Source organism: Tachysurus fulvidraco, chromosome 20, assembly GCF_022655615.1.
Source record: "Tachysurus fulvidraco isolate hzauxx_2018 chromosome 20, HZAU_PFXX_2.0, whole genome shotgun sequence".
NCBI lineage: Eukaryota > Metazoa > Chordata > Actinopteri > Siluriformes > Bagridae > Tachysurus > Tachysurus fulvidraco.
The window spans coordinates 1298800-1324084 of NC_062537.1; the positions used below are offsets into that span (position 1 = coordinate 1298800).

Consider the following 25285-nt stretch of genomic DNA (forward strand, 5'->3'; position numbering starts at 1 on the left):
AAATAACTTGTCCATTTGCACCTGAGTCCAGGTCATTAACTTTAATCATGGCAACCACAGTATTAGGTTTTGATTCTTCTGATATAGAACTAGACATAGAGACGATGATGATTGCTGGATTATTATCATTAATATCCAGTACATCAATAATTAACTTACATGTGTCGGAGTGTCCTCCTGTGTCTCTGGCCTGAATAACAAGCTGGTAAATGTTTGATTTTTCATAATCAAGCTGACCATTTAATGTAACATCTCCACTTTGCTCATTTACAAGAAAGCTACTGGCTACAGATCTGTCCATTGCGTCAGATATGACATATGTCACTTGACTATTTGATCCTACATCTGCGTCAGAAGCACTTACTGTTATTAATTTGGTGCCTTTGATCGCATTCTCTGATATTGAAGCCTTATAAATTTTTTGATTAAAAATCGGAGCATTATCATTAGCATCCACTACCGTTATATGTATAGACATCGCGCCAGATAGCTGTGGTTCTCCTCCGTCATAAGCAGTCAGCGTCAAATCTATGGTCGCTTGCTTTTCTCGATCTAGGGGCTTCTGTAGTACCATCTCCACAATCTTCGTTACATCTCCTTGTTTATCCAACACAAAATTATCCGTGGGTTTAAGGGAATAGCTCTTAAGTCCGTTTATTCCAACATCTGGATCGACAGCTTCGCCTAGCACAAATCTGGCACCGATCATTGCTGATTCGCTTATTTCAAACCTTATTTCATTGTTCTGAAAATTAGGAGCATTGTCGTTTATATCCGTGATCTCCACTGTAACAGAATATAACTCCATCGGGTTTTCCAGAATCATTTGGAGATGAAGCGCGCAGGGAGTTATTTTTGCGCAATGAGACTCCCGGTCTATTTTCTCTTTAATGAGAAGCAATCCGTTTTCTCTGTTTAGTTCGACATATTCCGTGCTCTCTCCTGAAAATATTCGCGCTTTCCCCGATTTCAGCCTTTTTAAATTCAAACCCAAATCCTGAGCAATGTTTCCGATCCTCGACCCTTTCTCCATTTCTTCGGGAATAGAATAAGTGATCTGTCCGCTCGCGCAGCTAGAACAAAAGACGAATAAAAGCAGGACCGTGTGCCACCACGCCATAGCGGATATTTCCTTCTTTGATACAAACGTCCTTTAACACAGTAATCGTATCATATACGTCAGATTTGTATAGCTATAGAGCAAATATCTATATATCTATATATTTCTTTTTTATTTACAGCGATTACACTCCTCCACTGTGTAGAGACTGGGCGTCAGAAAGCCCGTCCTCCTTTCTTTCTCACTGATAAAGATGGATGACGAGGGAGGGTTTGATGATTTAAACCCCAGTCTCAGTCCATCGCTGTTAAACAGCGGCCCTGTGAGTCAAATCTAAGAAGTACAAATAAATTCTTTATAAGAGATATATTAAAAAGCTATAGCAAAAATACATTTTGATAAGAAGTCTCATCTTCTACAAGATAACAAATACCGAGTAAATAAAATAAAGTGTAATTTAACAATCTGTGGTTATTCTCCTAGTCCGTGTACATTTCTCAGCTAAAATAGGATTGAAACATATTATTGATGCTAGCAATGAGGGATTTTCTTGCTCTCCCCACTGTCCCTACTCCTCCGCAGCCTCTGCCACCTTTTCTTGAATTATCAGCAATTCTTAAAAATTAAGTCATTCCTTAAATGTGTTTAAACTGCTTTTGATTGTATTAGCAGTTTTCTAAAAGAACCAATACAGCAATCTAATTCTGACAAACATGTCATCGGTGAACATATGATATACCCTTCCCTATCACATTCTAAATAATTTACAACATCATAGATTGTATGATAAGGTACGATCTATTATAATATTGTATGAAATGTTATAACTTGGATGTAACCATTCAGAATACAGAGTACAGTGATATGGCACTGTCCAACACAGTTAGGGCTGAAAACTAAAGTATGATTGTTAAATTAGTTTAAAGCTGATTCTTCAACATGGTCCAACTGCTTCAAATCTCTGGCATTTTGCATCACTGGCATGAAAACACACAAATCCACAACTTCTATGTAAGGTTGCATTTTAATAAAATAAAATAAAATGATCAGAATTCAACTAAGAGAAGCTATTCATCCATAACACCGTGAATAACAGCCATAAAAGTTAGTTTTCTAGTAATTTATAGAAAGATGCTTTATGAATTTTCAAAATTCGCCATGTGATTAGAGCTTGTTCCCTTCTTTGAATATGGCATGTACTTGTTGCAAATACATAACAAGAGGAACATTACTAAATACATTCGATATTTCTCTTATATTATGTAATCAAAAAGAGAATGTGGTCTCATCTTGGTGTTTGAGTTAGCTGTGTTTGTGTGTGTGTGTGTGTGTGTGTGTGTGTGTGTGTGTGTGTGTGTGTGTGTGTGTGTGTGTGTCTAAGAGAGAGAGAAATTTTTTTTCTGTTGCAGTCCGACAAGAATTGCTGAAAATCTTGTCATTCCAAACAGCACCATTAATTAAGAAAAAATTACACTGCTCTAATCCATGCTCAGTGTTCGACACATGATACTTGTACAGTCTTTTACTACTAACAGATAAATGAAATAAAACAGATGAAATGTTGATGAGCAGTATCAGCAAAGTGCATTTTCATCATTTGTGACCAAGATAACTATAGTTATCCAAAATTCTCAGTCAACAATATACTATAGCTACATGCCGGTTTCACTGCACTCAGACAGGAGAGTGTCCAAAAAAGCATAAAGGTTTGTGGTAAGAAATTGTGATCAGAAGTCCTTACCATTTCAGGAGAATCAGCATCATCTAGAAAATTATTTTCCTTCATTGCCCGCTGCATAGTTTCTGCAAAACTGCGGTCCATGACTAAAACACTCTGTCCTCCGAGTGTAGAATATTTACAGTCACTCTTCCTCGAATCAGTTGTCATACAAGCATCATGATTATACATGTGCGGCAGAGTTCCAGTAACTCCTGTGTCTGTGTAACCGGGTGGATAGTACGGAATAACTGGGAGATTGGACTGATAGAAGATGCGCGATTGTCTCCACCTGTAGATCTTTACTGAGATTATAACTACTACAGTCGTGATGAAAAGGAAAGAAACAGCAGCTAATGCTAACACTAAATAAAAGGTGAGGTCGTCATTATACTGTTTGTGTTGTGTAAAGTCTGTGAACTCTGAGAGCATTTCAGGGAAAGTGTCCGCTACAGCTACATTGATGTTAACTACAGCTGAGCGAGACGGCTGTCCGTTATCCTCCACAACTACAGTGAGCTTTTGTTTCACGGCATCTTTATCTGTAACCTGACGAACAGTTCGTATCTCTCCATTCTGCGCTCCCACTTCAAACAGCGCCCTGTCTGTGGCTTTCTGGAGTTTGTAGGAGAGCCAGGCGTTCTGTCCAGAGTCCACATCAACAGCCACCACTTTAGTGACCAGATAACCCACATCTGCTGAACGAGGCACAATCTCAGCCACCACAGAGCCACCGGTCTGTACTGGGTAGAGGACCTGAGGAGCGTTGTCGTTCTGATCTTGGACTGTAATTTTTACTGTCACGTTACTACTGAGTGGAGGGGAGCCTCCGTCCTGTGCTCTGACGCAGAAATGGAAGTCCTTTAACTGCTCGTAGTCGAAAGAGCGCACAGCGTTAATGACTCCACTATCAGCACTGACTGATACATATGAGGACACAGGAAGTCCATTGACGGTGCTCTCTTCTAAAATATAAGACACTCGAGCATTCTGGTTGTAGTCTGCATCACTGGCCTTCACTGTGAATATAGAGAGACCTGGTGTGTTGTTCTCCACCACATAGGCCTCATAATTATTTCTCTCAAAAACAGGTGCGTTGTCATTAACATCTGATATGTGTAAACGGAGAGAAGTGCTGCTGGACAGTGAGGGAACTCCTTCATCAGAGCAAGTCACAGTGATGTTATACTCAGCTTCTCTCTCTCTGTCCAGTTCATCCTCTGTGCGCAGGCTAAAAAAATTATTTGCTTGAGATACTATTGCGAAGGGAATATTGTCATTGATATCACAGTGAACTTGTCCATTCACACCTGAATCCGGGTCATTTACCTTCAACATGGCAACAACAGTGTTCAATTTGGACTTTTCAGAAATAGAACTGGACATAGATATCAAATCAATACTTGGCTTATTATCATTAATATCCAGCACATCAATAATGACCTTACATGTGTCAGAAAGTCCGCCTTGGTCTCTGGCCTGAATATCAAGCTGGTAAATGTTCGATGTTTCATAATCAATCTGATCATTTAATTTAATTTCACCACTTTGCTCATTTACAAGAAACATATCCGCCAAAGAAATGTCCACTGCGTCAGAAATGTAATAAGACACATGACCGTTGGAGCCTTCATCCGCGTCAGAGGCGCTTACTGTTGTCAGTTTACTGCCCTTTACAGCATTTTCTGTTATTGTAGCTTTATAGACCTTTTGTGAAAATACAGGGGGATTATCATTAGCATCAACTACCGTTATATATATTTGCATTGTTCCTGACAGTCGCGACTCACCGCCATCAAACGCCGTCAACATCAAATTAATCTTTTCCTCTTTTTCCCGATCTAGAGACTTTTGTAAAATCATCTCTATATTTTTTTCTCCGCCTGATTCTTTGTCCAACACAAAATTATCCGTGGGTTTAAGGGAATAGCTCTGAAGTCCGTTTATTCCAACATCCGGATCAGCAGCTTTACCGAGCACAAATCTGGCACCGATCATTGCTGACTCGCTTATTTCAAACCTCATTTCATTGTTCTGAAAATTAGGAGCATTGTCGTTTATATCCGTGATCTCCACTGTAACAGAATATAACTCCATCGGGTTTTCCAGAATCATTTGGAGATGAAGCGCGCAGGGAGTTATTTTTGCGCAAAGAGACTCCCGGTCTATTTTCTCTTTAATGAGAAGCAATCCGTTTTCTCTGTTTAGTTCGACGTATTCCTTGCCGCCTCCTGTATAAATACGCGCTTTCCCTGATTTCACTCTTTTTAAATCCAAACCCAAATCTTGAGCGATGTTTCCTATCCTCGAACCTTTCTCCATTTCCTCGGGAATAGAATAAGTGATCTGTCCGCTCGCGCAGCTAGAACAAAAGACGAAGAAAAGGAGGACCGTGTGCCACCACGCCATAGCGGCTATTTCCTTCTTTGACCTCATCCTTTGAAGCGTTATTCTTTTTTATATGATATTCAGCTTTTGTTTACAGGAGTTCCAAAAAAATCAATATAAAAACAACCGTACAAACCAACTAGTTTGCAGCGACATTGTCTAAATGCTATTCGATTGAAAATCCTGTCCTCCCTTTCTCTGTGACGCAGCGAGACGATGTAGGAGGGTTAGGGAGATTCAGTTTAAAGCCCAAGCTTTTCGCTGTTGAACAGCGGCCCTTTGAGTCAAAACTAAGAACTACAAATACATTTACAATAATTGTGTTTCATAAATTATCTAAGGTAATACAGAATTACTCCTTCGTTTATGTATCCTTCCGTCCGGTAACGGAACCTGAGCCGGCGTTGTACAAACCTGCTTATAGGAGTTTTATCATCTATTCCATTCGAGGGTAATGACTCAGGAAAGCCCAGTATGAAGTAGAGTTTATCAGCAAGCAGCGATTTCAAAAACTGACTGAACGACGAAAGGACTCGGCGCTGTGCAGCCAAGTGGTTTTGTAAATGTTTGGTTTGGACATTTCACTTATTATTACATGAATAACGTTAAATATAGATAATCAAAATGAACGCGATGCAAGTATTTTCTACTATTCAACATTTTTTTTAATGAAACTTAGTGATGCACAAAAAAAAGTTCTTACCGATTCTGGAGAATCTGGATCTTCCAGACAGTTGTTTGTGTTTAATGCTCGCTGTACAGTTTCGTTGAAAGTCGGATCCACCAATAAAACATTTTGAGCTCTTAGTGTGGAAAATTTTGAATCACACTTCCTCGAGTCAGTCGTCATACAAGCATCATAATTATACATGTGCGGCAGAGTTCCAGTAACTCCTGTGTCTGAGTAACCGGGTGGATAGTACGGAATAACTGGGAGATTGGACTGATAGAAGATGCGTGATTGTCTCCACCTGTAGATCTTTACTGAGATTATAACTACTACAGTCGTGATGAAAAGAAAAGAAACAGCAGCTAATGCTAACACTAAATAAAAGGTGAGGTCGTCATTATATTGTTTTTGGTGTGTAAGGTCTGTGAACTCTGAGAGCATTTCAGGGAAAGTGTCTGCTACAGCTACATTGATGTTGACTACAGCTGAGCGAGACGGCTGTCCGTTATCCTCCACAACTACAGTGAGCTTTTGTTTCACGGCATCTTTATCTGTGACCTGACGCACAGTTCGTATCTCTCCATTCTGCGCTCCCACTTCAAACAGCGCCCTGTCTGTGGCTTTCTGGAGTTTGTAGGAGAGCCAGGCGTTCTGTCCAGAGTCCACATCAACAGCCACCACTTTAGTGACCAGATAACCCACATCTGCTGAACGAGGCACAATCTCAGCCACCACAGAGCCACCTGTCTGTACTGGGTAGAGGACCTGAGGAGCGTTGTCGTTCTGATCTTGAACGTTGATTGTCACTGTGACTTCAGAACTTAAAGGAGGCGACCCTCCGTCTCGAGCTGTCACGTTAAAGCTGAAACTTTTCATTTGCTCGTAATCATAAGATTTGACTGCATGTATAACCCCGCTCTCTGAATTCACTGAGACTAAAGAACTCACTGGGTTGCCCTGTATGTTATTATCTCCCAAAAAATAAGAAAGTCGCGCATTTGGACCCCAGTCAGCATCGCTCGCTTTTACCGTGAGCACAGCCACACCTGGAGAGTTGTTTTCAGTAACGGATGTTTTATATTCTTCAGAACTGAATACAGGTGGGTTATCATTCACGTCGGAAATCTTAACATTGAGAGTTTTGTTACTGTATCGTGCAGGAGTTCCTTGATCGGACACCATAATGGTGATGTTGTATTCAGCAATATTTTCTCGATCGAGAGTTTCATCAGTAATTAATACAAAGTAATCAGAAAGCGACGATTCTATTTTAAACGGCATGTTTTTATTTATTTTACACTGCACGAGCCCATTTTGACCGGAGTCTACATCTTCTGCATTAATAACAGCCACGGTTGTTCCGATTGGAGAATTCTCTATAATGATGTTTGAAAACGACATAAGCTGTATGGATGGAGCGTTATCATTTTCATCAATAACATCGACAATTACTTTGCACGTATCTGCCAGGCCCGATTTGTCTCTTGCTTTAATGTTTAATTGGTAGCTCGTTTCAGTTTCATAATCTAGCCTGTTTAATGTTGTAATGTCTCCTGTTTCCTGATTAATTTTAAACCGTTCTCTTGCTTCTTTACTAGCCTGAACAATTGTATATGATATTAGTCCATTCGTTCCTTCGTCAGCATCAGTAGCGCTCACTGTAGTTAAGAGTGTGCCAATCGGGCTATTTTCACTAACATCAACTTTATACACAGGCTGTTTACACACCGGGGCATTATCATTTATATCTAAAATCGAAATATGAATTTGCATTGTGCCTGATTTTTTCGGTGATCCTCCATCATATGCAGTCAGAACTAATTTTAGCTCATCGCGTTCTTCTCGGTCGAGCTCACGCTGTAAAATCATTTCTATGTATTTTCTTCCATCATCCTGATTATTTACTTCCAGTTTGAAATGATCAGTGGAAGAAAGGGCATAATTTTGAACGCTATTTATACCAACGTCCGTGTCTACAGCACTGTCTAACGGAAAGCGAGTCCCAGACGCTGCGTTTTCGCTTATTTCCAAACTGACCACATCTTTAAGGAATAGCGGTGCATTGTCATTTATGTCTAGTACCTCCACAGTGACCCGATGCAGTTCTATGGGGCTTTCCATGATCAGATCAAAGCTGAAACTGCAGGGCGTTGTTTGCTTGCAGAGATCCTCTCGGTCTATCCTCTCCTTCACTACGAGGGTGCCTTTGTCTCTGCTCAGTTCGACATATTGCCGGCCGCCCTTTGTTACAACCCGAGCTTTTCCAGAAATAAGTCTACTTATCTCTATTCCCAAATCCTTAGCGATGTTTCCTACAAATGATCCCACTTGCATTTCTTCCGGGACTGAATATCGCGCTTGACAAAAGACAACATCCATCCCGTAAACAGAGAGAATAAAAAGCAAAGTCTGCCATTTTATCTGCCGTGGAGTCATCCGACGAAAGCAACCGACATTTGATAGAAAAAAAGCCATCTCTCTTTCACCTTTACGCTTTCAGCTTTGAAGAATTGAACGAGACAAAAATAAATAAAAGAAAACCACGGACCTGAAACGGAATGCTCTATCCGGAGCAGCGTCACCAGAAATACTGATACCTCGTCGATCAAAATGACCTTAACAGTGGAGTTCATGACTAATAAAACGTAGATAGTTGTCCAATAGCGGCACTTAGAGTATATATTCAGAAAATGCACGCTCTCGTCTACGACGCACAAATTTGAAATGCAGACTCATACGATAATAAAGCTTATAAAACTAAACTTAAAGTATTAATAAACGAAAAAATATTTAATAATAACATATATAGATTTTATATTAAACATTCACATTTGTTGATTAAGTATATACAGTCGGATACTAAATTCAAAACGCAATAATTTAATCATTCTATAATAATGACATTGTTAAATATTGCCCATTGAAAGTAATGAGACTGGAGTGATTTCAGCACTGCCGGAGTGAACAGCTCCAATTAAAAAATACAGTACAAATGAGAGAAATGTTAGAATTATGTCAATTATTCAACCATTTACACGTAAACATAGTTTGGATACATTTGTTTAACCAGTTTCTGTGAGTGCATAATGACAATATTTCTTTTGAGAAACTGCACAAAAGCACAAGAGGAAACTGGAAGCTTTCATAGAACATAAGAATTCTCTTATTCTCTCTCTACTTTTGTATAAAAATGGTCCTTGATTCTTTCTGAACCTTGTCCACTTAATTTTAAATCAACTCCAACTACAGTACACTTAATGACTGTCATTGTCTTTGAAAATGGAATGCATTAGTGATAATTATTGTTTCATAGTCACTGTAAACAGAACAATATAAATAATATAATAATGAGACCTATCTCTATTATTTCAGTGTTAGCACAGGAAATACAATTTGTCAAAGGACAAAAAAAGAAACATTCTGATGCAGTCCAAACCTTTGGAAAAAAAAAAGATGGAAAACTCTTAGCTCTTCTAGAGGGGAATCATTATCCAAGCAGGAATTTTCTTTTATTTTGTGCTGCATAGTTTCAGCAAAACCCAGGTCCATGACTAAAACACTCTGTCCTCCGAGTGTAGAATATTTACAGTCATTCTTCCTTGAGTCAGTCGTCATACAAGCATCATAATTATACATTATAACTTAAAATTATAATTGTGTCTGTGTAACCGGGTAGATAATACGAAATAATACGGACAATACAGCATTTGTAGGAGAGCCAGGCATTCTGTCCAGAGAACAGATCAACAGCCACCACTTTAGTGACCAGATAACCAACATCTGCAGAATAAGGCACAATCTCAGCTAATACAGAGCCACCGGTCTGTACTTGGTAGAGGACCTGAGGAGTGTTGTTGTTCTTATCTTGAACAACAATATCTAATGTCACATTAGCAGGCTCTTACACAAACCTTCATATTCTTCATTTGCTCGTAGTCACAAGATCGCACTGTGTATGTCTCCCCACTGTTAGCACTAATTGAAATGTAACAAGACACAGAGGAAACACCTACAGCAGTTTCTTCTAGAAACTAAGAGATATGTGCATTCTGGTTTGAGTCAGAATCATGAGCACTTAGCTGAAATATTGATAAACCTGGAGAGTTGTTTTCTATTAAATGAGTAGTGTAAGTATTTTTGAGAAAACTTGGAGGATTGTCATTAACATCAATGAAAATTAGATTTAGAGTTTAAAACATTTTCTAAGTAAACAACCTATTTATTCCATATCTGACCACAGTCTTCTTCACATCATGCCCAAAGCCTGACAAAATTGAGGAAGTGCGTAATGCGAAATCTCACTGAGAATAAAAACCACGGTCTATTGATCAACAGCGGCCCACAGAGTCGAAAAGACACAATGACAAAGAGCACATTTAATGTCTTAACTGAGACTTCTGGATGTTCTTAGTTCATAATCCTGAAGTATATTCTATCCTAAGGGGCAGCTACAGAACAGCAAATCTGGGACAACCTACATAGGACATGCTACATACTGACTGAAACCAACATAAACATAAAAGCATAAATGTCTCGGTGTGACAAAGGTTCAGCTGAAATAAAATCTACTTTTTCTACCTCTGATGATTATTTGATACAACTCCAGTGCCACGTGATATATTTGGAGTATTTAAGTTAACTTTTTGCAGCAGAACATCATGACCAACATAACATGGAAATACTCTTTAGTGTTTTCTAAACCAAACACTTAGCTGGTGTATAAAACTTTTAATATAGTAAAGGGTTTGATATTATATTATGTCTTTATATTATAGGAATATGTTGCCTCAGATCATATAAAGGTCTTATGCAGTATGCTATTTGTTTACCAACATAATAAAAGCAAAATACATTTAAGAATTCATAATAATCAGCTGATTCTTACCAGTTCATGGAAATCCTGATGTCTAGTAAAATTATTGTCCGACCTTGAGTGCTGCATAGTTTCAGCAAAACTCGGGTCCATGACTAAAACACTCTGTCCTCCAAGTGTAGAATATTTACAGTCACTCTTCCTCGAGTCAGTAGTCATACAAGCATCATAATTATACATGTGAGGCAGAGTTCCAGTAACTCCTGTGTCTGTGTAACCGGGTGGATAGTACGGGATAACTGGGAGATTGGACTGATAGAAGATACGTGATTGTCTCCACCTGTAGATCTTTACTGAGATTATAACTACTACAGTCGTGATGAAAAGGAAAGAAACAGCAGCTAATGCTAACACTAAATAAAAGGTGAGGTCGTCATTATATTGTTTGTGTTGTGTAAAGTCTGTGAACTCTGAGAGCATTTCAGGGAAAGTGTCCGCTACAGCTACATTGATGTTAACTACAGCTGAGCGAGATGGCTGTCCGTTATCCTCCACAACTACAGTGAGCTTTTGTTTAACGGCATCTTTATCGGTGACCTGACGCACAGTTCGTATCTCTCCATTCTGCGCTCCCACTTCAAACAGCGCCCTGTCTGTGGCTTTCTGGAGTTTGTAGGAGAGCCAGGCGTTCTGTCCAGAGTCCACATCAACAGCCACCACTTTAGTGACCAGATAACCGACATCTGCTGAACGAGGCACAATCTCAGCCACCACAGAGCCACCGGTCTGTACTGGGTAGAGGACCTGAGGAGCGTTGTCGTTCTGATCTTGAATAGAAACAGTCACTGTAACATTGCTACTTAAAGGTGGTGAGCCTCCATCTTGTGCTCTTACATGAACAATGAACTTACTAAATTGCTCATAGTCATACGAACGTGCAGCACTCAGCACACCTGTTTCAGAGTTTATAGAGACGTAATGTGAAGCTGGTGATCCTTTTATCTGTGTATCCTCTAGAATAAATGAAACTCTGGCATTGTAGTTGGAATCACTGTCTATAGCTGTGACTCTGCATATCGACACACCTGGGGAATTGTTTTCCATAATGTACGTGTAATACGAGCTTTGAGAGAAAATCGGGACGTTATCATTCACATCTGAAACTTTTATATTTAATACTTTTGTGGTCGACATTGGCGGATTGCCGGAGTCTGTAGCCATTACGTTAATGTTATATTCGGAAACCGTTTCTCTGTCTAACTCTGAATTCGTCACGAGCGTGTAATAGTTAGTTAGTGAGGATTTTAGCTCAAATGGAAATATTTGTTCTATACTACATGTAACCTGTCCATTTAAGTCCGAATCAGCGTCTTTGACGTTTAAAACCGCTACTGTGGTGCCACTGGGAGCATCTTCTGATATGGAGCTGATCAGTGACATAACGGTAATTATCGGAGCGTTGTCATTAACATCGAGAACCTCGACGACTACCTTACTCGAATCTGCCAAACCGCCTTGGTCTTCAGCCTCGATTCCAATTTCAAAAATTTTGTTTTTTTCAAAATCGATCATTCCAGTCACAGAAAGCGTGCCAGAGTTTTGATCCAAACTAAAAACATCGCCCATGTTTCCCTTTAAATTTGAGAATGTATACCGTATTTGCCCGTTAGAGCCCGTGTCTGCGTCAGTAGCGTTAACCGTGGTTAAATACGTCCCTTTTGGGGAGTTTTCTGTAATTTTCGCTTTGTACACCGACTGGTTAAACACGGGTGCGTTGTCGTTTGCATCTAATACAGTAACCTCTATTTTAATTGTGCCTGATTTCTCCGGATTTCCCCCATCGACTGCAGTAAGAGTCAGGAAGAGCTGTGCATTCTGTTCTCTGTCTAAGGGCTTTTGGAGTACCATCTCAGCGTATTTAACTCCGTCGGGGCGCGCATGTTGTTTTAAAATGAAATGATTGTTTTCGGATAAATGGTAGCTTTGCAGTGCATTTACTCCCACATCGGGATCCTCTGCACTCCCTAAAACGAAGCGAGCTCCCAGCGCTGCAGACTCGCTGATTTTGAATTTAATCTCGTTTTTGTTAAACGACGGAGCGTGATCATTTACATCAATAATTTCGACCGTCACACGATGTAACTCGATCGGATTTTCCAATATTATCTCAAACGTAAAGCTACAAGGACTGATCTCTCCGCATATTCTTTCACGGTCTATTTTTTCATTCACAATCAAAATCCCTTTGTCTCGTTCGAGCTCGATATACTGATTGTCATCTGCAGTTACGATACGAGCTCGGCCTGCACGAAGCCTTTTTACATCCAGCCCTAAATCCTGCGATATATCGCCTACAAACGCACTTTTTTTCTGCTCCTCTGGAATAGAGTAGCGGATTTGTCCGCCAGTAAATGTAATAGCACAAGCAAAGAGACAGAATAGTACTTGCCAATGCACATTTGAGCAAAGCATCCATCTTGCCATCCTCGATAAATATAGTTCTCCCAATGCTTTCGTCATTGCTCAAAGTATTTCACGAAACACATTAGAAAATCCACAAAGTTTCTCCTATCAGGTTTGATGTCAAAAAGCTCTGCTCGGTTCTAGATAAGTGGAGACATTTAGATTAAACGTCCTTTCTTCAGTCCTGTCCACTCCCTATGTCGGTGAATCTGGTATTAAGAGAATAAGTAAAGCCAATATTTTACAAGGGTCAACAGCGTCACTTAGAGACCAAAATGTAGAACAACAGCACAGAAACATGCAATTAATTAAAATGATTTAAAGGCGATAACAAAGTTAATAAAAAAGACTCACTTTAACCAAGCTCTCTATAAACATGCACCACACTCTCAGGGTCCCTCTCTGTCGCTGTCCACAAAAAGTGCTGAAAATCTTTCTAATCCAATAAGATGAACTTGACGTTGATAAGATGATTATATAAGAATGTCAGAAAAACCATGAAAATTAAAATAAGCTCTTACCAGTTCTGGAGAAGTTTCATTATCCAAATAATTATTTTCATTTATTCTCTGTGGCATAGTGTCTTTTTGGTCCATGACTAAAACAGTCTGTCCTCCGAGTGTAGAATATTTACAGACACTCTTCCTCGAGTCAGTCGTCATACAAGCATCATAATTATACATGTGCGGCAGAGTTCCAGTAACTCCTGTGTCTGTGTAACCGGGTGGATAGTACGGAATAACTGGGAGATTGGACTGATAGAAGATGCACGATTGTCTCCACCTGTAGATCTTTACTGAGATTATAACTACTACAGTCGTGATGAAAAGGAAAGAAACAGCAGCTAATGCTAACACTAAATAAAAGGTGAGGTCGTCATTATATTGTTTGTGTTGCGTAAAGTCTGTGAACTCTGAAAGCATTTCAGGGAAGGTGTCTGCTACAGCTACATTGATGTTAACTACAGCTGAGCGAGACGGCTGTCCGTTATCCTCCACAACTACAGTGAGCTTTTGTTTCACGGCATCTTTATCGGTGACCTGACGCACAGTTCGTATCTCTCCATTCTGCACTCCCACTTCAAACAGTGCCCTGTCTGTGGCTTTCTGGAGTTTGTAGGAGAGCCAGGCGTTCTGTCCAGAGTCCACATCAACAGCCACCACTTTAGTGACCAGATAACCCACATCTGCTGAACGAGGCACAATCTCAGCCACCACAGAGCCACTGGTCTGTACTGGGTAGAGGACCTGAGGAGCGTTGTCGTTCTGATCTTGAACTGTAATTTTTACTGTCACGTTACTACTGAGTGGAGGGGAGCCTCCGTCCTGCGCTCTGACTCGGAAATGGAAGTCCTTTAACTGCTCGTAGTCGAAAGAGCGCACAGCGTTAATGACTCCACTATCTGCACTAACTGACACATACGATGACACAGGAAGTCCATTGACGGTGCTCTCTTCTAAAATATAAGACACTCGAGCATTCTGGTTGTAGTCTGCATCACTGGCCTTCACTGTGAATATAGAGAGACCTGGTGTGTTGTTCTCCACCACATAGGCCTCATAATTATTTCTCTCAAAAACAGGTGCGTTGTCATTAACATCTGATATGTGTAAACGGAGAGAAGTGCTGCTGGACAGTGAGGGAACTCCTTCATCAGAGCAAGTCACAGTGATGTTATACTCAGCTTCTCTCTCTCTGTCTAATTCATCCTCTGTGAGGAGGGTAAAGAAATTGTTTGATGGTGAATTGATAGTAAAGGGAATATTATCATTAATTATGCAGTGAACCTGTCCATTTGCTCCTGAATCTGGATCATTTACTTTCAACATGGCAACCACAGTATGGGGCTTAGCCTCCTCTAATACAGAACTAGACATAGAAAGAACATCAATAATTGGTTTATTGTCATTTATGTCTAAGACATCAATAATTAACTTACATGTGTCAGAGAGTCCTCCTGTGTCTCTGGCCTGAATAACAAGCTCGTAAATGTTTGATTTTTCATAATCAAGCTGACCATTTAATGTAACATCTCCACTTTTCTTATCTACAAGAAAGCTACTGGCTACAGATCTGTCCATTGCGTCAGATATGACATATGTCACGTGACTATTTGAGCCTTCATCTGCGTCAGAAGCACTTACTGTTATTAATTTGGTCCCTTTTATCGCATTCTCTGATATTGTTGATTTATAAACTTTTTGATTAAAAATCGGAGCATTATCATTAGCATCAACTACCGTTATATGTATAAACATCGTGCCAGATAGCTGTGGTTCTCCTCCGTCATAAGCAGTCAGCGTCAAATCTATGGTCGCTTGCTTTTCTCGATCTAGGGGTTTCTGTAGCTCCATCTCCATAATCTTTGCTACATCTTCTTGTTTATTCAACACAAAATTGTCTGTAGGTTTGATGGAATAGCTCTTAAGTCCGTTTATTCCAACATCCGGGTCAGCAGCTTTTCCGAGCACAAATCTGGCACCGATCATTGCTGATTCGCTTATTTCAAACCTTAACTCATTGTTCTGAAAATTAGGAGCATTGTCGTTTATATCCTTGATCTCCACTGTAACAGAATATAACTCCATCGGGTTTTCCAGAATCATTTGGAGATGAAGCGCGCAGGGAGTTATTTTTGCGCAAAGAGACTCCCGGTCTATTTTCTCTTTAATGACAAGCAATCCGTTTTCTTTGTTCAGTTCCACGTATGCTGCGCTATCACTAGAAAATATACGTGATTTCCCCGATTTCAGTCTTTTTAAATCCAATCCTAAATCCTGAGCAATGTTTCCGATCCTCGACCCTTTCTCCATTTCCTCGGGAATAGAATAAGAGATCTGCCCGCTCGCGCAGTCAGAACAAAAGAGGAAGAAAAGCAGGACCGTGTGCCACCACGCCATAGCGGCTATTTCCCTGCCTTTGCTTGCAATAATTTGTATCTTATATAGCAATACTATTATTTTGTCAAGATTCGGTATCCACAGAGTCGCAAAAATAAAATAAAATTCCTTTCGTGACTGCACAACACAAAGGTTTTTCTATAAATGCGGCGAGAAACCTAAGGACGGCCTTATTTTTTTCATTGCTGGTGCAACGCGAGGATATGGGAGGATTTGAGGCTTTGAGCCACGACACAAGAACTGTGCTGTTAAACAGCGGCCCTTTGAGTCAATACAATGTATTACAGATATTTTCCGAATATTATTTCTTAGACTGTAATATCATGGCACGTTATTTTAGATACATGACCAATTCCAATGAGAAAATTAATTCCAAAACATATGTTTATATTTGAATGGTACTTTTGATGCATGGAGGAAACAAATTTATACCGCAGACTTTAAAAAATTATTCATGAAAAAAACATCAAGTTTCTTACAAACGTTTCACTAATTTTCTGCTCACGCGATTCGCCACGAGTCAACTAAACGCACGTGCTACATTTTCAGCCCAAAACACATATAACTTTAATGAGCATATTTAAAATATTTTTCTGAATTCATTTTGTTAAAGAAAACAATACCAATAATAATATTTATTGATTTAATCTTTTTGGTTGGAAAACATTGTCTTTGACCGTGTGCATTTTTCAGCCTAAAACTTTTCATTAAAGTCGTTAACTGACAGCAAGTATTTCAAAATTTTTATATGTCATTTTTCATAAACAAACAAACATACAAACAAAGTAATTAATTCATAATTAATTAATTATGCCATATAAAAACTGTTGAAATACTTGCTTAAAATTAACTACTTTAATTAATTAAGTAACAGCCTCAAAGAGGGGCAGCACATGACAGGACTAAACAGGACGACAATCACGCACATTGTTGAAAACGCCTTATAAATAAAGAGATAGGTTTTTGTAACCAGAACCGTGGTTTTATGATTCCAAACCCGTAGACATCATTCACTTTAATCGTTTAAGTGCTTAAACTTTCTTCTACGTTTTTATCTCATAATAATACATTTTAAAAAAGCAAAAATGTTTTTTCCTAAAACACTCTACAAATACATTTAAAAAAACTATATTAAACCTTATTTCCTTACCACTTCCGGTGACTCTAGGTCCTGCTGGAATTCTTTTTCCCTCATTGCTCGCTGCATAGTTTCTGTAAAACTGCGGTCCATGACTAAAACACTCTGTCCTCCGAGTGTAGAATATTTACAGTCACTCTTCCTCGAGCCAGTCGTCATACAAGCATCATAATTATACATGTGCGGCAGAGTTCCAGTAACTCCTGTGTCTGTGTAACCGGGTGGATAGTACGGAATAACTGGGAGATTGGACTGATAGAAGATGCGCGATTGTCTCCATCTGTAGATCTTTACTGAGATTATAACTACTACAGTCGTGATGAAAAGGAAAGAAACAGCAGCTAATGCTAACACTAAATAAAAGGTGAGGTCGTCATTATACTGTTTGTGTTGCGTAAAGTCCGTGAACTCTGAGAGCATTTCAGGGAAAGTGTCCGCTACAGCTACATTGATGTTAACTACAGCTGAGCGAGACGGCTGTCCGTTATCCTCCACAACTACAGTGAGCTTCTGTTTCACGGCATCTTTATCGGTGACCTGACGCACAGTTCGTATCTCTCCATTCTGCGCTCCCACTTCAAACAGCGCCCTGTCTGTGGCTTTCTGGAGTTTGTAGGAGAGCCAGGCGTTCTGTCCAGAGTCCACATCAACAGCCACCACTTTAGTGACCAGATAACCCACATCTGCTGAGCGAGGCACAATCTCAGCCACCACAGAGCCACCTGTCTGTACTGGGTAGAGGACCTGAGGAGCGTTGTCGTTCTGATCTTGAACGCAGATTGTCACTGTGACTTCAGAACTTAAAGGAGGCGACCCTCCGTCTCGGGCTGTCACATTAAAGCTGAAACTTTTCATTTGCTCGTAATCATAGGCTTTGACTGCATGTATAACCCCGCTCTCTGAATTCACTGAGACTAAAGAACTCACTGGGTTGCCCTGTATATTATTATCCCCCAGAAAATATGAAAGTCGCGCATTTGGTCCCCAATCAGCATCGCTCGCTTTTACAGTGAGCACAGCCACACCAGGAGAGTTGTTTTCAGTAACGGATGTTTTATATTCTTCAGAACTGAATACAGGTGGGTTATCATTCACGTCGGAAATCTTAACATTTAGAGTTTTGTTATTGTATCGTGCAGGAGTTCCTTGATCGGACACCAAAATGGTGATGTTGTATTCAGCAATGTTTTCTCGATCAAGAGTTTCATCAGTAATTATTACATAGTAATCAGAAAGGATTCTATTTTAAACGGCACGTTTTCATTTATTTTACACTTCACGAGTCCATTTTGACCGGAATCTACATCTTCCACATTAATTACAGCTACGGTTGTTCCGATTGGAGAATTTTCTGCAACGACATTTGAAAACGACATAAGCTGTATGGATGGAGAATTATCATTTTCATCAATAACTTCAATAATTACTTTACACTTATCTGCCAGGCCTCCTTTATCAATTGCATTAATATTTAATTGATAAATTCTTTCACTCTCGTAGTCTAAGCCTTGTAAAATTGTAATCGCGCCTGTTTCCGAGTTTATGTCAAAAACGTTTCTGGCTTTTTCACTGGCCTGCGCAATAGAATATGAGACCAGACCATTTATTCCTTCATCAGCATCAGTTGCACTTATTGCAGTTACAACACTACCAGATGGAGAATTTTCTCTAACTTCCGTTTTATAAACTGATTGTTTACACACCGGGGCATTATCATTCGCATCTAAAACAGAAATATGAATTTGCATTGAACCTGATTTTTTAGGAGATCCTCCGTCATATGCTGTCAGAACTAATTTTAGCTCATCTCGTTCTTCTCGGTCGAGCTCACGGTCTAATAACATTTCGACATATTTTTGCCCATCGGCTTGATTATGTATTTCAAGCTTGAAATGATCGGTAGGTCTGAGAGAATAGCTTTCAATACCATTTACACCTACGTCCAAATCTACAGCGCTGTCTAATGGGAAGCGAGTCCCAGATGCTGTGTTCTCGCTAATTTGTAAATTGACGGTACCTTTAGGAAATTTTGGTGCATTGTCATTTATATCCTGAACCTCCACAGTGACCCGATGCAGTTCTATGGGGTTTTCCATGATCAGATCAAAGCTGAAGCTGCAGGGCGTTGTTTGCTTACAGAGCTCCTCTCGGTCTATCCTCTCCTTCACTACGAGGGTGCCTTTGTCTCTGCTCAATTCGACATATTGCCGGCCGCCCTTTGTTACAACCCGAGCTTTTCCAGAAATAAGTCTACTTATCTCTATTCCCAAATCATTGGCGATGTTTCCTACAAATGATCCTTCTGGAGCTTCCTCCGGGATTGAATATCGCTCTTGACAAAAGCCGAAGTCCATGCCGTACACACAGAAAATAAAAAACACAGTCTGCCATTTTAGCTGCGTTGTAGACATCCGACGATGCCGAGAAGCAGCACACGAGCGCACATAAACCATACTGATAGTGACGTTATCCTCTGATCATTCTTAACAAACAAATCTTTATACTGAATTCTTCATGTAACCAAAAATAGCAGAATTTGACGCAGCTTGCTCTTACCGGAGCAGCAAAAATAAATCCTTCTTTCCTCATTAATAAAATCGTCAGTGGGAGGAATTCTGGGTGGTTTTCGTGCTCATTCTACACGAATCTTGTCCAATAGCGGCCCTTAGAGTGCAAATGCTGAAAATGCTCTTGTAGGGAACAGTTACATGCCCATGCTCCTTAAACTCAATCCCAAATAATCAAAACACACACAGATAAACGTGTCATAGCATGATTTGTCATAGTAATCTGCTGTATATCTGATCAAGCTACAATACACCACACCAAAGAACATTTTCATAACATTCTAATAGAAAAAACAATGAAACCATGCACGCACCAACGAGGATACACTGTGAACGTTTCTGAAAGATTAGTAAATATATTTCTTCTTTAATTTAATCACCTCGCACTGATATATCAGCAATGTTAAAGAACTACATCACTGTTGTGTGTAGAAGATTATCTACAAGAGCACAATGGACGTGAGTGAGACAGGAGCTCATTCAGCACCATAGAGATGAACAGCGCCAGACGAAGATATAAACATTTTACTTGCCCACAAAACGAGATATTCCGTTCATCATGTTAGTTAAAGACACTCACGAGCATAACAAGAAAATATCATAATGACAAGACTATTGTTTATAATTTCAGGATGTTTATTAATCTTAAACTCCTGCTCTTCATGCACAATAAACGTTGTCACAAGGTGAAAATGTTCCATAAAAGGGACCGTAACATCTTAGAGATAGATAGAACTGTGTGAAGAGTTCATTTTAATTTATTTTTTGATGATAATTGAGTTATTTCTTGTAATTTAATCTCCAATTTTCATGCAATGTCATTATAAACATTAAATATTTAAGTCTGAGCTGTGCAAGAGCATTTGGGACGGTCATCATATGAAGAAAATAAATGATATAAAGGAACTGGTTTAAAGCTGTTTTACAGTCTAAGTGACTACACAATTTGTCTGCAGCAGATTAAACAATTTCTTCTATTTATTTTTCTCTGTTTCTGATTTTGACTGAACTGTAAACCCAAATGCTCAAAATAATTAAACATTAAATAGAGTAGTGTAAACTTAATTTCATAAAACAATTCCACTAACTAACTAAGTATTTTGAGTTTCTAGTACTTTTTTCACTTGTTTGATTCTATTAAACTAATTATTTATGATTAATATGAACTATTAGCAGACTAAGTATGTGACACTTAAGAGTATAATTTCATTGTATTTATTTCTGTTCTTTCAACATTAGAATTCCAATTCTGAAGTTTTTTCAAAAATTGAGCCAAAATGAGCATAAACTGCAAGCAAACTATTGTACAACTCTACAAATGTAATGAGTCTGTCTGTGTTTTCCTTTGTTTCTGTCTTCTGCCTTGCCCTGTTGTTAATTGTTTGCTCCGCCCACTTCTTTGTTACCATGGATACTAATTGTACTCTATCTTTCCTCCAGGTGTGTTGTCTTTGTCTCTGATTGTCTCTGCTTTGTTATTGGTTCTTGTTCACTATATCTACTCGTTTGTTCACTTCCCTGGGGTTAGTCGTTCTGTCACGGTGAGTCACAGAGGCGAGTAAGGATCCAAATGCAGTTTGAGATTTAATAACGAAAACAAGAAACAAGCAACAGATAAGCAGGCAAAACAGGGCAGAACACTGAGCAGAACAGGAACAGACAACATACTACACCAAACACTGACTAACACCAGGGAAGTGAAAAAACAGAGTAGATATAGTGAACAAAGCAGATATATAACAAGGCAGAGACAATCAGAGACAAAGACAACACACCTGGAGGAAAGATAGAGTACAATTAGTGTCCATGGTAACCACGAAGTGGGCGGAGCAAACAATTAACAACAGGGCAAGGCAGAAGACCGAAACAAAGGAAAACACAGACAGACTCATTACAACAAACATGTAATGATGAAATTTTTAAACTGAGAAAAAAAAAATAAAATAAAACAAACTTTTTAAATGATGTATTTTAAAATATTTCATTTCATTTAATTCATGAAGGTTGGATCTTAATTAATTTAGCTAAATGTGTAAAGATTTTTTTCAAGAATAATATAAAATTACAATATAATAAATACTTAGATTGTCCAAAATGACCCCCATATAACACGTTTACTTTCTTTAAAAATGCTGTTAGAAAAAAAATAAATAAATATGCTGTTAAAAAAAAAAACAACAACATGTTTTGCGAGTTTTGATTAAGGGTTACTGTCTGTAGTAAGCGTGTCGGTTGATTTAAGGGCAGGCTTCTTTAGGTTTCCTTTGGCTTACATGTCCGTCAGAGGAATTGACCTTTTGCAACAGTTTGGTCACGTACAAAGCGGAAACGACGCTCACGTTGGAGACACAGTGAGGAATCGGGTCTGTGCTCCATTTGTCGGCATTAATCAGCACCATCTTTTGTGTTTCTGCTGATAATCTGAGGACTGAGGTGTGCAAGAGCATTTGAAACAGTCAACATTTGAAGAAAAGAAAACGGTATAAAAGAACGGGTTTAAAGCTTTTTTACGGTCTAAGTGACGTCACAATTTGACTGTAGCAGATTAAACAATTTCTTCTATTTTATTCCCTCTGTTTTCTATTTCTATTTTGCCTGCATTTGACCGTCATTGTTTCTAAAATGCTTAGATACAAGCTGTACGTGTAATATTTAAAATCTAAAAACATGTTCATGCTATTTCACAGCATATTTCATATGAATGTTAACATGCAATCGATTAATAGGTTACTTCCTTACCACTTCCGGTGACTCTAAATCTTGCTGGAGTTCCTTTTCTCTCATTGCTCGCTGCATAGTTTCTGTAAAACTGCGGTCCATGACTAAAACACTCTGTCCTCCGATTGTAGAATATTTACAGTCACTCTTCCTCGAGTCAGTCGTCATACAAGCATCATAATTATACATGTGCGGCAGAGTTCCAGTAACTCCTGTGTCTGTGTAACCGGGTGGATAGTACGGAATAACTGGGAGATTGGACTGATAGAAGATGCGTGATTGTCTCCACCTGTAGATCTTTACTGAGATTATAACTACTACAGTCGTGATGAAAAGGAAAGAAACAGCAGCTAATGCTAACACTAAATAAAAGGTGAGGTCGTCATTATACTGTTTGTGTTGCGTAAAGTCTGTGAACTCTGAGAGCAGCTCAGGGAAAGTGTCCGCTACAGCTACATTGATGTTAACTACAGCTGAGCGAGACGGCTGTCCGTTATCTTCCACAACTACAGTGAGCTTTTGTTTCACGGCATCTTTATCGGTGACCTGACGCACAGTTCGCATCTCTCCATTTTGCGCTCCCACTTCAAACAGCGCCCTGTCTGTGGCTTTCTGGAGTTTGTAGGAGAGCCAGGCGTTCTGTCCAGAGTCCACATCAACAGCCACCACTTTAGTGACCAGATAACCCACATCTGCTGAACGAGGCACAATCTCAGCCACCACAGAGCCACCGGTCTGTACTGGGTAGAGGACCTGAGGAGCGTTGTCGTTCTGATCTTGGACTGTAATTTTTACTGTCACGTTACTACTGAGTGGAGGGGAGCCTCCGTCCTGTGCTCTGACTCGGAAATGGAAGTTCTTTAACTGCTCGTAGTCGAAAGAGCGTACAGCGTTAATGACTCCACTATCTGCACTAACTGACACATACGATGACACAGGAAGTCCATTGACGGTGCTCTCTTCTAAAATATAAGACACTCGAGCATTCTGGTTGTAGTCTGCATCACTGGCCTTCACTGTGAATATAGAGAGACCTGGTGTGTTGTTCTCCACCACATAGGCCTCATAATTATTTCTCTCAAAAACAGGTGCGTTGTCATTAACATCTGATATGTGTAAACGGAGAGAAGTGCTGCTGGACAGTGAGGGAACTCCTTCATCAGAGCAAGTCACAGTGATGTTATATTCAGTTTCTCTCTCTCTGTCTAATTCACCCTCTGTGAGGAGGGTAAAGAAATTGTTTGATGGTGAATTGATAGTAAAGGGAATATTATCATTAATCATGCAGTGAACCTGTCCATTTGCTCCTGAATCCGGATCATTTACTTTCAACATGGCAACCACAGTACTTGGCTTAGCCTCCTCTAATACAGAACTAGACATAGAAAGAACATCAATAATTGGTTTATTGTCATTTATGTCTAAGACATCAATAATTAACTTACATGTGTCAGAGAGTCCTCCTGTGTCTCTGGCCTGAATAACAAGCTCGTAATTGTTTGATTTTTCATAATCAAGCTGACCATTTAATGTAACATCTCCACTTTTCTTATCTACAAAAAAGCTACTGGTTACAGATCTGTCCATTGCGTCAGATATGACATATGTCACGTGACTATTTGAGCCTTCATCTGCGTCAGAAGCACTTACTGTTATTAATTTGGTCCCTTTTATTGCATACTCTGATATTGCAGATTTATAAACCTTTTGGTTAAATATCGGAGCATTATCATTAACATCCACTACCGTTATATGTATAAACATCGTGCCAGATAGCTGTGGTTCTCCTCCGTCATAAGCAGTCAGCGTCAAATCTATGGTCGCTTGCTTTTCTCGATCTAGGGGTTTCTGCAGCACCATCTCCACAATCTTCGTTACATCTCCTTGATTATCCAACACAAAATTTTCTGTGGGTTTAAGGGAATAGCTCTTAAGTCCGTTTATTCCAACATCCGGGTCAGCAGCTTTTCCGAGCACAAATCTCGCACCGATCATTGCTGACTCGCTTATATCAAAACTCAATTCATTGTTCTGAAAATTAGGAGCATTGTCGTTTATATCCGTGATCTCCACTGTAACAGAATATAACTCCATCGGGTTTTCCAGAATCATTTGGAGATGAAGCGCGCAGGGAGTTATTTTAGCGCAAAGAGACTCCCGGTCTATTTTCTCTTTAATGAGAAGCAATCCGTTTTCTTTGTTCAGTTCCACGTATGCTGCGCTATCACTAGAAAATATACGTGATTTCCCCGATTTCAGTCTTTTTAAATCCAAACCTAAATCCTGAGCAATGTTTCCGATCCTCGACCCTTTCTCCATTTCCTCGGGAATAGAATAAGAGATCTGCCCGCTCGCGCAGTCAGAACAAAAGAGGAAGAAAAGCAGGACCGTGTTCCACCACGCCATAGCGGCTATTTCCCTGCCTTTGCTTGCAATAATTTGTATCCTTATGTAGCAATACTGTTATTTTTTCAAGATTCGGTATCCACAGAGTCGCTAAAATAAAATAAAATTCCTTTCGTGACTGCACAACACAAAGGTTTTTCTACCAATGCGGCGAGAAACCAAAGGACAGCCTTATTTTTTTCATTGCTGGTGCAACGCGAGGATATGGGAGGATTTGAGGCTTTGATCCACGACACAAGAACTGTGCTGTTAAACAGCGGCCCTTTGAGTCAATACAATGTATTACAGATATTTTCCGAATATTATTTCTTAGACTGTAAAATCATGGCACATTATTTTAGATACATGACCAATTCCAATGAGAAAATTAATTCCAAAACATATGTTTATATTTGAATGGTATTTTTGATGCTTGGATGAAACACATATATACCGCAGACTTTAA

General features: G+C 39.4%; 2 protein-coding genes and 1 pseudogene across 2 annotated transcripts in view; all 3 read right to left on the reverse strand.

Moving 5' to 3' along the window:
- The window catches only part of LOC113650345, a 243721-nt gene that overhangs the window by 72675 nt on the left and 145761 nt on the right, over positions 1 to 25285 (reverse strand). The window lies entirely within an intron of this gene.
- On the reverse strand, positions 17150 to 19785 carry LOC125139779 (annotated as a pseudogene).
- On the reverse strand, positions 22444 to 25049 carry LOC125139782 (protocadherin gamma-A8-like). Its single transcript, XM_047805204.1, has one exon. It carries the CDS (start codon positions 24838 to 24840, stop codon positions 22444 to 22446), a length of 2397 nt encoding a protein of 798 aa, XP_047661160.1. The 5' UTR covers positions 24841 to 25049.

Coding starts and splice junctions, on each gene's coding strand:
- LOC125139782 (XM_047805204.1), bottom strand. CDS start 24,840: ATGGCGTGGTGGAACACGGTCCTGCTTTTCTTCCTCTTTTGTTCTGAC.